At 41.5% G+C, this 11,940-nt stretch overlaps 1 protein-coding gene across 1 annotated transcript in view; it reads right to left on the reverse strand.

Moving 5' to 3' along the window:
* Window positions 1-11,940, reverse strand: part of htt (huntingtin) — a gene marked incomplete in the record, with an annotated part of 87,604 nt that overhangs the window by 54,453 nt on the left and 21,211 nt on the right. Inside the window, 14 exon segments of the mRNA XM_024262140.1 lie at window positions 404-621; window positions 705-886; window positions 976-1,121; window positions 1,192-1,312; window positions 1,421-1,567; window positions 1,672-1,772; window positions 3,434-3,497; window positions 3,597-3,736; window positions 3,807-3,904; window positions 3,979-4,137; window positions 5,469-5,606; window positions 5,851-5,962; window positions 7,284-7,405; window positions 7,479-7,605. Of these exon segments, the coding sequence (XP_024117908.1) occupies window positions 404-621; window positions 705-886; window positions 976-1,121; window positions 1,192-1,312; window positions 1,421-1,567; window positions 1,672-1,772; window positions 3,434-3,497; window positions 3,597-3,736; window positions 3,807-3,904; window positions 3,979-4,137; window positions 5,469-5,606; window positions 5,851-5,962; window positions 7,284-7,405; window positions 7,479-7,605 (1,875 nt within the window).

Here is an 11,940-nt window from a genome sequence, read left to right on the forward strand (position 1 = left end):
GTTCAAACTGAGCATCAGAATGAGGAAGAAAGGTGATTGACGTGACTCTGAACTTTGCGTGGTTGATTGTACCAGACGGGCTGGTCTGAGCAGTTCACAAACTGATGAATGATTGACTGAGTAATAGCCATTTATTTCTCTAATGGAGTCTATGGGATTTTGGCTTCTTAGAACCAGCAGGTACTTCCTGTTTGGAACGCCAGAGGGGAGGGGTCACTCAGTCTAGTTCTCATATACAGTCAATGGTTCAGACAAAGTTTTGTCAAAGTTGGACTCTTTTAAAAAAAACTGTGATATATTGACTCTGTTGTAGTCTAGTTCTGACTAGATGTCAAAGTTCTGGCCCTGAGAACATTTCTGCTGTAATTGTGATGCAGAAAACCTCTGCAGCTGCCAGACTTGCCTTCACTGCTGGTCCTGGTGGTGTATCGTCCAGCACGTGGGCACAGATGTTGAGGACCTTCAGCAGGTGTGAGAACAGCTGCTCCACCATGCTGACCAGGCCACGCTCCGACAGCGCCGCCCAGGGTTCCTCCACTTTATTTGGGCCAGCAGCAGTGTTTCCACCACCACACTCCTCTTCTCCAGCCCAGGGGTTGCGCAAACATTTTGGAGCTACAGCTGCAAACATAGTGCATAGACCGGCTAGTGAGTAGTCGACTCCGTCCCCCAACTCACAATAACATCTCGGTAAGACTACTCACCAGATATCAGGTTCCCCGAGAGTAAAAGTGTATCTTGATGTGCAGAAAGGTCTAGTGGAAACCAGGCTGAAGACAGTAAGGAGAGCACCATGTTGGCCATCCCCACAGTCAGGGTCCGACGCTCCACGTCTGCTGGAGTCGAAGACGCAGCAGCAGACGGAGTGTTGCTGGACTGCGACAAACTGCACAATGAAACCCAGCGCTTAGTCAGAAGGAAAACAAAAGTCTTGAATATGTTCAAAAATGTTGAAATGAGTGAAGAATGTCCAACCTGAGGGCTCTTCCTCTGCTGCGGCTGAGGCCGGAACGGGAGGAGGCGCTGCTGCTGGAGCCAACGTAGCCACAGTGCCAGCCTGTACTCCATGTGGAGACGGGAAATTTTGACGCCAAGAGGCTCAGAGCCTCACAGCAGCCAAACTGCAAGAACACATTCAGCCGTGAAGACAATCAGGCGCAATGAAGCAAAGAAAAATGTCTGCAAGTGTACCGTTAGCGCTCTGGAGGTAGAGGACGTGAATGCATGAGAGACGGCGGTAACAACTCTGGACAGGTTGTTCTCCAGCGTGACATCAGACACCACGTTGGACAGGTTGTAGCCTCGGTACGTCCTGTGAGGAACACAGCGCATACGTATTCAAACTCCTGTTTGCATAGAAGATCTGTGGTCTTCCCTGAGATTGAAACGCCTCACGACAGCACGCCAAAACCTCCAGTACCTGGTGATGGTGCTAACGGTGAACTGGGAGGGAGGCTGGGTCTCATGCATGAGCAGCTGAAGGTAGACTGAACTCTGGTCCCTGGCAATCGCCACCACAGGGTCGGCCTGGCCTTGGTCGCAGTCAAAGAACAACCGTGGAACCACTCTTGAAGAGACCAGAAGAAACACGGGAGCAAATGCCACAAGCGTGAAGAAATGTTCATCACAGTTCTGGCTGAACAGATCAGATGGGATTTGTGGTGAAGTCACCTGCTAATGACGGATGCAGCCACATGCCGCACTCTCGGATCATCATCGCCCAACAGACGGATGAACACGTCGTCCAGGACTCTGTCTTGGAGCTGCAGTCTCTAAACAGAAGAATACAAAGCAGAACAAGCATGAAAAATCTAGCGTTTTATTTGTTCATTTCATTAAGGAAAAAAGACCTTTTGATTTCTTTTCGGTTTAGATTCTCAGTCATTGAGGTCATTATAAAAGAAAACGTTCTAAAAACTGGACAAAGCTCCTGGTTTGAAAACGTTTTACCTCTCGTCCGAGTGGGGAACTGAAGAAGCCACTCAGATGAGAGGAGAAACGTTTTCAAACCAGAAACTGTCTCCAGTTTTTAGAACGTTTTGTTTCCTGTTAATTCAGGAGGCTTTAGCCGAGCTCCCAACATCTTTCTTCTCACAGAGAGCATGACACTTAGCCAGCATAACTAATAAACTTCAATTTTGTTGATTATACAATATAAAAAAATATATATTTTTTTGTTTCTTTAAATTCAAAATGTCTATTTTGAATATGAAAAGCTATCTTGGAAATCACAAATTAACAAAGTCAAATCCAAAATAGCAAAAGCAATTGCTGTACTACACAAAGTAAAATGGTTCTTAGACAGTAATTCATTACATCTATTATATAATTCCTTGATTATGCCATGTCTGAACTACTGTATAGAAATTTGGGGTACAACTTATAAAACAAATATTCATCCAATCTACATATTGCAAAAAAAAGCAATAAGAATTATTACAAAAAGTAATTATAGGGACCGTCTAATCCATTATTTATTGAATTACACTATTAAAACTTTACGATCTTATAAACTTTAATATTTTGACATTTATGTATAAAGTAAATATGAAATGCCTTCCTCCTAATTTAATGAAAAGATACATGAAAAGAAAAAGTAAATTTAATCTAAAAGGACATGAAATATTTGTTAAACCACAACACAGAATTCTGCTAAAAGAACGATGTGTATCAGTATGTGGAGTTAATAAATTGAGCGTAGAAATTAAAAATGCTACAACGGTATCAAGTTTTAAAAACTACATTAAAAACAGTTTCATGAATGACTATAAAACTGTCTAATACAAATAACAATTACTCATCCCAAAGGTATGATGTTCATTTCACACTGGTTGATGTTGTAATTATAAGATTTTGTTTCTTTCTTTCCCAATCCTCTCTTATTGTATACTGAACCGGCTGAATGCTTGTGTATCTGTTTCTTTCTTTTTTTATTGATTGATTTATTGATTGTTAAAAGGGGCAGTCAAAATAAGTTTTTCTTCTTTCTGTCCCCTTTTCATTTTTTTTCCATCATGTTTGAGTTTAAAACTCAAGTTTATATTGTATATTTTTACTAATAATGAATAAAAATGAAAAATAAAAATAAAAAGATATAAATGTTAAAAAATGATGCTTTTAGCATTCTTTAAAAAGGGAAACATTTTAAGCCTAAGCACATTTATTCACTGCTAAGTTCCTGTATTTCTCCTTTATTCCTGCAGGTAAAATATGTACTAAATCAGTAGATCAAACAAAGTGGGAACATGTTTGAAATAAACAGAAAAATTGTTAAAAAGCTCCCCTTTTGTTGTTCTTGCTTTCATCCAGACATACGTCAAAGCTAACCGTTTCACCACAAGCGTCAAAATACAATAGTAATGAATAAAAATGACAACCATGAAAGAAATTTGGTGTTCTTAGAAAATAGAAGGCAAACAAGTATGGGACTTACCCCCATGTAGTGATGGCTTCCTTTGTGTAAAATGTAGCTTTTTCTCTCTAAGAAACTTATCAATCTAAAACAGGAAACAGCAGAGAGTCAGACTTGTTTCAAATGTTTACCAAGGAAATTGAAAAACGACAAATAAAAAGAGAATAGAAAACGGTTTTCCCACCTGAAGTCTAGTTCTGCTAAGGTTTCCAGGAGTTCAGTGCGAACAAGCCAGTAGGAGGAGTCCCTCAGAGAGAAGAGGTCTATGACAAGCTGCAGGCCCAGCTCACTCAGGGTGCTGCTGCACAGAGTCATGATGCAATGCTGCAACAGAGCCCAGCGTCAGACCCAAACCCAGACGGCGCTCCAGGAGCCCCACACGGATCTGTCTTACCTTCACTGCTGCGCAAGCCATCTTACAGGTGACCGAAGACTCGTCCTTTAGAGTTCTCTGAATTAAAGGCACCAAGTCGGCCAGGGACAGAGGGTTACCTGGAGAGCAGAGGGTGCCGTGAGCCCCACGTTCAAACCCTCAACCCAGTGACACCACCAACAGACTGCCAAACCTGTTGCACTCTGCACACTGGCCAGCCAAGAGCTGATGTTGTAACGGGTTTTGGTGAGCGCGGCCTGTAAAACGGCTCCGCAGAGGATGGCCGTGCCCCCCCTGATCTGAGGGTCCCCGTGGGAGATGAAGTCCAGGACGTCACTGATGTACTGTTGGTCTGCAAAGGCACAGATATGAAGAGTCAGGGCTCAGCTCAGAGAAACACTTCAGCCTCATAATTTGATATAAATATTTTATTGCTTGTTATACCATGGTCCGGGTGAATACTGGATTCTGATTGGCTGCTGGGTGTGCAGTAAAAAGTGATAATGCACAGTAATAACCCACATCTAAAAAAGAAGTTCCGGTCACACAGACCAAACGTTCGATATCACTGCGCAGGCTTCTTTAAAACACATTTTTCCTTCATCGTCTGGACAAAACAAGCAGTAATGGATAAACTTTCTCTCTGAACTGATGCTTTATTTAACTTATTGTAGCGACCAGCATTTATATTCCTCTCCTTTTGTAAGGTAAATTAATAATGACAAATTGGTTATTCTCCTAATAAAACACCACTCGACATGAAAGGCGTAGTCTTCTGTTTCACCACAAGAGGGAGTTTCTGCTTTTAGAGCAGCTCAGAAGAGCTAACCTGCCGTGAAATGAAACACAGACAGAAGCTGATTGTGTTCTGTTTATGTTCTACCTGCTCACTGAAGGCTTAACGTCAGAAAAAGAAGAAAAATATCCACATTTGTCCGGGTCTTTCTTTCAAAACAGCGACACTTTACCGCTGCAGCTGAGGTCTGTAACAGCGTCAGGCTCTCTGCGTGTTCCATGTCACCGTGACAACAAGCCGCATCACGGATCAAATAGTCCGCTTTTTGTGAAAAAATGAGCTAAACCAAAGACATAACAAGAACAAAGTACTAAATATTGATTGAATGTTTATTTATTTTGTAAACGGCCATGGTATAAGCGGGATAATACCCTCCGAAGAGTGCATTATGAGAAATTAATGCACTTCGCTTCGCATCGGACGGTTATGGCGTCCGCGTCGTGCGTTAATTTGTCATAATGCACTCTTCGGAGGGTATTATCCCTTACGTAAAAAACTCTGAAAAAACAAGAACCCACTTTTGGCTTTTTGGAGATGTTCTTTAAACTAGAAACAAATATTAGCCTCAGTCACTACTGTCCTCATGAGGGGATGCAGCCTGTACGGGACAGGCAGGCAGTCTCTATAATTTGTTGCACAAAATAAAACACAAATAGTTTACTATGATTGTGTTCAAGCTACAAAATAAATAGGGATATATTTTCCTCAAAACTATGCATTCTTCTATATATTGTGAGTTATTAGAGAGGATTTTTACCAGTTATCGCAGTATTGCGATATCATTGATATTGTGAGCCATGTATAGCGTATCGTATTGTGATATACCCAGTGATTCCCACCCCTACACCCCCAGAACAGAACAGTGGGGAGAGTTTTCCTTCACGCACCGTGTAAGGGAACACCATCCAGCGGCTCCAGGTAGAGGGAGTTGAAGAAAGCTTCGGGATGCAGAGCAGCTGCAGCTCCGACGCAGCTCAACGCCAAGGCCTTCACACTGACGCGCACCTCTTTGTCTGGGATCAAATCTGAACAAACAGCAAAGGATGACATTACAGGAGAGTAAGAGGGAGAAGAAAGAAAGATAAGTTCTCTCTGTTCCCTTGTGTTTACTAATTACAGAGGTTTCTGAAAGCAATTCAACTGTTATTTTAATGCGAGATTGGAATAAAAGAAGTTAACAAAAATCCTCTGTGACAAAAAGGGAAAAAAATAAAAGAATTAAATGAACGATTGAGATTATGTGTTTACTTTTCTGAGGTCCGTACTCACCGTGTTTTTCCCCTGCCAGCAAGAAGGAGGCAGCAAGCAGTCGGACACAGTGCACGAGTGGCTCCGCCTCCTGGTCTGTGTAATGTCCGATTGGGCCCTTGATTCGTGACGGCTGAGAGGGGTGACATAATCCCATGAAGGAAGCACAATCTTTGGGTTTTAGAACAACAACCTCCTTCATTTCTGTATTTAAAGATCCACTGGTTTTTGGTGTTTTCAATACAATCTTGTGGCATTTTTCTAATGATGGAGGGCATAAATTAAGAAAATTAAGCTTGTAATTGCATTTCTGAGTATTTCTCTATAGTATATATGCTTAAAAACATTATCCTATAAATATATTCATGGGCTATGTTTTCATATTTTATAGTAATTTTCAAAAAAATTGGCATTGAGCTGTTACCTTAGCAATATGCTAGCTCATTTGAGTAATCTGGCATGTACTGAGGTTTTTTTAACGCTAATTTGGAGTTTAGCTAATATTTTAGCAACATGCTAACATTTTTGGGCAATTTCTTATCTACTGAGGTTTTTATAGGCTAATTTAGAGTTTGGCTTCTGTTTTAACAGCAGACAAACGTTTTTGACTAATTAAGTTTACTGAGGAATTTTTGTCTATTTAGAAGTTTAGCTAGTATTTCAGCCACGAGCTAGCTTTTTTGGCTAATTTGGAATCTCCTGAGGTTTTTTGGGATAATTTGGAGTTAAGCTCATATTTAAGCAACACACTAAATATTTTGCAAAATTAGCATATATTAGGGATATTTAAGCATTTTACTACAAATTTAACATTTTGCAAATAGCTTTTTCATTTTCAGCAATTAAAATACAGTAAATTGTGTAACCATTGCTGAAGATGTTGAAGCAAAAAGCTTCAACATCTTCAGCAACTACTTTCAGCAAAAAACATTCACACTAGCATTACTGTAGGTAATGCAACTTTTTTATTTATATTGTGGATATTAAAGAGCACTTGGAAAAAAAGCTTGAACGTAGGTGCAACAATGGCAGAACAAAAGCTCCCTGCTCTGCTCCATTCTGATTCATTCACTAGCAGAAAAATAGATCCATGTGAAGAGCTGGAATCTGGATCAAAACTGTACGACTGGATAGCTCCAATATTATTTGCCATTTTTTATAATGTATTGTATGTTATGTTAAGGGCTGTAAACAAGAGGGAAAGTGTCTAAACAGATTGATGAAGGGAAGTGAGGATGGGGTTGCTCCACACCAACAGTCCCTCCCAAAACTCTGAGGTGAATTTCTGATTAACTCCTGTCGCTCTGCAGAAACTATGTCCTAGCAAACCACACCGCTTTTTGATTTTGCCTAAAAATAATCAAAAGTAAAAGAGCACTGGGAACGCTTTGAAAACAGATGAAAGATGATCGGAGTGTGACTTTAAGTAGAAGCAGATGGAATTGTGGGTATACCTTTACCCTAATGTCAGGTTCTGTCTCAGCAGGCTCATCTTTGGGAATGAAGCGGTCCACGCTGCAGTCAGAACCCTGTCGGTTGTGACCTCGGCCATCAAAGAGATGAGGTTTGCTCAGAGCTGCACAGAAACAGAGCTTAATTTGGGCAAAACAATTATGTGCAAAGAGCTTTTCCCGTGATCAAGAACACACCAAGAGCCGATGGCAGGAACGGTTCAGAGGGTTCCTCCTGCGAGGACGATGCTGTTCCTTCATCTTCTTCATCCTGTAGTGTTCCAATCTGCATCCCCGAGTACTGACTTTCACTGCCATCGAGGACCTGAAACAAAGTCTCCATACAGTGAAACTTCTCCATGTAAAAAATGCAAAGACGTGCATGCACAACTGCATCTGAGAAGACAAAAGGAAGAAACAACTTATAGAGTAAAAACCCACTCATTCAGGATGAAGCTCTATTCAATCATGCAACAAAAAAGCACAGCAAATTGACGGCACACAGGAGGAAACGCGCTGGAGGAAGATCAGGGCGTCTCAACATGACCTCCAGATCACATAGGGTCCTTCTAAAAGCTGAGATCTTCCCTGACAAGAGGGACCAGTTTGTTAAAACGAAAACAAACGGCCAGACAAGAACACTACACCAGAGAAGTCAACCAAGTGAGAAAAAGGGATTTTATTTTCATTCAGACTGACGCAGAGAAGGGGAGGAGGAAAACAGAGAAAACAGGCTGGGGAGATCAGTGCACAGGTCAGGAAAAACAAGCCAAAGAAAAGAGGAGGAAGGAGGGAGGAAAGCCAGGCAGGCAAGCACCTCCTAGTCTGTGCAAATATCCTTCAGGCTGACCTTGTCACTAGAGCTAGAGGAAGATGTGGCATAGAAGGAGGAAGAGGAGGCGAAAGAGAAAGACGATGATGAAGAGGAAGCGGTGTAGACAGAGGAGTCACTGTCTGTGGCATCGGGGCCCTCAGTGGAAGTTGGCGAGGGTGGGGGGGGCTCAAAGACCGGCAGCAATGGAGTGCGTGACTGCGGCAGAGTGAGGACAAGGATAGGGGGGGTGGCAGGGGTCAGACCACACAGGCATTGTTAGAATTTAGTAGTGTTGAAGGAGGAAGTCAACTATGGTGAGCGTGTAAACTGCACATTGACCCCCCCCTCCTGTTAAAGTTCAGCTCTATGGGGTCAAATCAGGACCAACTTAACATGAATGAAAGACTAGACATGAAAAAAAATCAAAACAGTTTAAAACTCTAAATCAGGGGTGTCAGAATCCAGCCTCGAGTGGCCGATGTCCAACGTGTTTTCCAACCAACCTGCCATTAAAGCTCCTCATTGACCAAAAATACCTGATCCAGGTAACCAGCAGCAGATAAGGCAGGATTTCCTAAAAAACCAGCAGGAGGCCGGCCCTCAACGCCTGTGCACACAATGAACACAATTCACGCGGCAGAGGCATCCAGTTTCAATGCTGAGTCAATGTACAGATGTGATTATTTCTGATTCTGAAAAAAAAAAAACTGGGCAATAGAGCGCCGTCCAGCGGCTGCTGCCCACCACTGAGAGAATGTCCCCATTGTGGGAGTAATAAAGGATTTTTGATTCTGATCAGAGATCTATCTTGTGGTGCAATTTGAGCTTCAGGCATGGCACGTCGGTCTAGCAGCAGCACCATTTAAGCATCGCAGAGCGACATGAGCTTGCAGTAGGGTATTGATAATCATTTCCAGAAACGATTCGAATCACCAGAGCCTGGAACGATTCAATACAGATTTTGAGTTTACACATTTATATTTATTTTTATATTAATTGATCCAGTTCACATACTGTAAATGTATCAGTGAAATAATGAGATTGTTAATATCATCCAGTGTTACATGGATTCTCTAAAGGAGAAGTTCTAACTAAAATGTTCAGATCATTAACATTGGAAACATTGTTCTGCTTCTCCTGGAGGACGTTTCAGTTTGGACACTAGGTGGTGATCACACTATAGTATTAGATTTTATTCAAGAAGAAGAAGACAGTATGAGGAAAAAATGGTGCTCTAAAGCATTGATCCCTAACCACCGGGCCACGGACCAGTGCCGGTCCTCATACTGTTTTTTTTAATAGTTTTTTTATTTTTAGTCCTGGAAATCTTAATTTGAACATTGATCGGATTCTCTCGATTAGCTTGACCACTAAAAGTAGTGCGGCGTCGTGTAACACGAGAACAGATGTATGTGGAACCTTTCTCTGCAAATGGATGGATAAGTGCAGGAACAGAAGAACAGGTGATTCCGCACACCGTACCCGTTTGATAGAGATGTGACTTTAATGAACTAATCTAATTTTTAGAGTGGTCATAGAAACGCTCCAACAAGATCATCCATTCAGATGAATGGAGAAGTTGTGAACACGATTCATGCAAATACTTCCATGAATGAAGAGGAGCAGTGGGCAGGGAGTGGAGTGGGAGAAATGGGATTAAAGGAGAGCTGCGTGCAAGTAAGTGCGTGCGGGGAGTGGGGGGGGCGCTCAGTCATAGTCATGGGTTTGAGTTCTTTTGTTTTGTAAAAAATGTTTTTTGTTAAAATGTTTCACTTGAAGGTTTTGAATGGAGCTTCAAATTTGTTTCCAATTGAGTATAAATTGATTTGCTGGTTACATTTTGTTCAAGTATTTATTTTTTTAATGAGATGGTCTCATAATAGTAAAGTAAACTACTCCTAACATGACTCTAAACATCCAGCCATCCATCCATCCATTTTCTTTACCGCTTCATCCCTTTCGGGGTCGCGGGGTGCCGGAGCCTATCCAGGCCACTGATGGGCGAAGGCGGGGTACACCCTGGACAGGTCGCCAGTCCGTCGCAGGGCCTCAATCACACACACATTCACTCTCACATTCACACCTAGGGGCAATTTAGAGTCGCCAATTAACCTATGAAGCATGTTTTTGGACGGTGGGAGGAAGCTGGAGTCCCCGGTGAAAACCCACGCATGCACGGGGAGAACATGCAAACTCCACACAGAAAGGTCCCAGCTGGGATTCGAACCGGGGCCTTCTCGCTGTGAGGCAAGAGCGCTAACCACTGTGCCACCGTGCAGCCCTGACTCTAAACAAAGAGACCTTATGTGTTTTATCAATCCCCAATCATGCACACGTCAGGGAATCCACTCCATGTGGGTCAAGAATCTTCTTCTGAGGAGGCCCAGTTCCCTGCCTTTTTTTTAATTCCCTTTATACTGATGATAATGTTGACTCATGGAAAGACTTCCTTACACAAGAAAACCAATGCTGAGGAATACGCTTACAATCTGCTTTAAGTCACTCATAATGAAATCCTTTATTATTTTTTATTAAACAGCCTTTTGCCTCATAAAAATGTGACTGTAATCTTGTAATTCTAATTGTAATACAACTCATAAATTGCGACATAATTTTTGTAAAATGTTTTTTAAAATAATTTTACAGCCTTATTATTGTTAATTCTTTACCCTAATTCATAAATGTATTTACTTTTATTGTGGCCCTACTATTAAGACATACTTAAAGGGGCTCTACCATGACTTTCTTAAGCCTTTCAGTGAACTATAAATAAGATCATATATTCCCTTTGGACCACTAAAAAACAAATTATTTATGAAATATTAGTTAGATTTTGTGAGAAATTTTCTACCTGGAAGTAAAACAGCTTGATTCCTGAAGCTCCGCCTGCCTCTGCTGTCCGCTTCATGACATCATCCCAGAGAAATCCGTGTCTCTGTGTTTCTCCCACAAAAATAATCCAAACTTCTTCAAAGATGGATGCACATACGATATATCTGCCTTTAGTTGGCCCGGCCATCACTAAACCGCTTCACAACACACACGAGGCTTCTAAAGACTGTGCCGTACCGGAGGTTTGGGGTGGGGGGGACGGGTGGTCTTAAAGGAGCGATGCTTCTAAAGTAACAAACTCCTGTTTGAGCTGGAAATTACTGAAGTCAGGACACAACTGGAAGATATACGGTGTTCTGCATCTAAAATGAATGTTTTTTTGCTGATCATCACTAGTTCTGTGGATAAACTGAGTGTTCTGTTAGTCAGGGGGCGGAGATTGCAGCACAGACTCTTCCTGGAGGGAGCTGTTGGCATCAATCTGACGTCAGCACGTTTTCACCCGCTCGTTTTCATGGGTATGGGAGGGAGTTCAGCAGATAGTGCAGGTTTTTAGAGGATTACTTTTAAATGAATTAATGGATCACAATGCCGCTTTGGGGTTCTTTATAGAGAGGAATGAACAGCAGAATGCATTTAAAACCTCAAAAAGTAGAATTTTCATGGTAGGGCACCTTTAAGTACACATTGTAAACTTGAAGGAAAAATTAAAGGAAAAAAAAAAAAACAGAACAGTCAATTTAAAAAAAAGTGTATTATAAACTTAATGAAAAAGTGGAAAATCTGAAAAGAACAAAAAAGTAAATTTTAAAATTGAAATAAAGGGGCAATACCATGATTTTCTTCAGCCTTTCACAGTGAACTATACTGCTCACAGAAATTAAAGGAGCACTTTACAGAAACACACTAGATACATCAGATCTCAGTATGAAGTTGGATATCTATACAAATACCGACAGGGCAGTGTCTTAGGAACAAAAGGATGCCAAGTCTTTTAATGGAAATAAAAGTTTT

Source organism: Oryzias melastigma, linkage group LG1, assembly GCF_002922805.2.
Source record: "Oryzias melastigma strain HK-1 linkage group LG1, ASM292280v2, whole genome shotgun sequence".
NCBI classification, from domain to species: domain Eukaryota; kingdom Metazoa; phylum Chordata; class Actinopteri; order Beloniformes; family Adrianichthyidae; genus Oryzias; species Oryzias melastigma.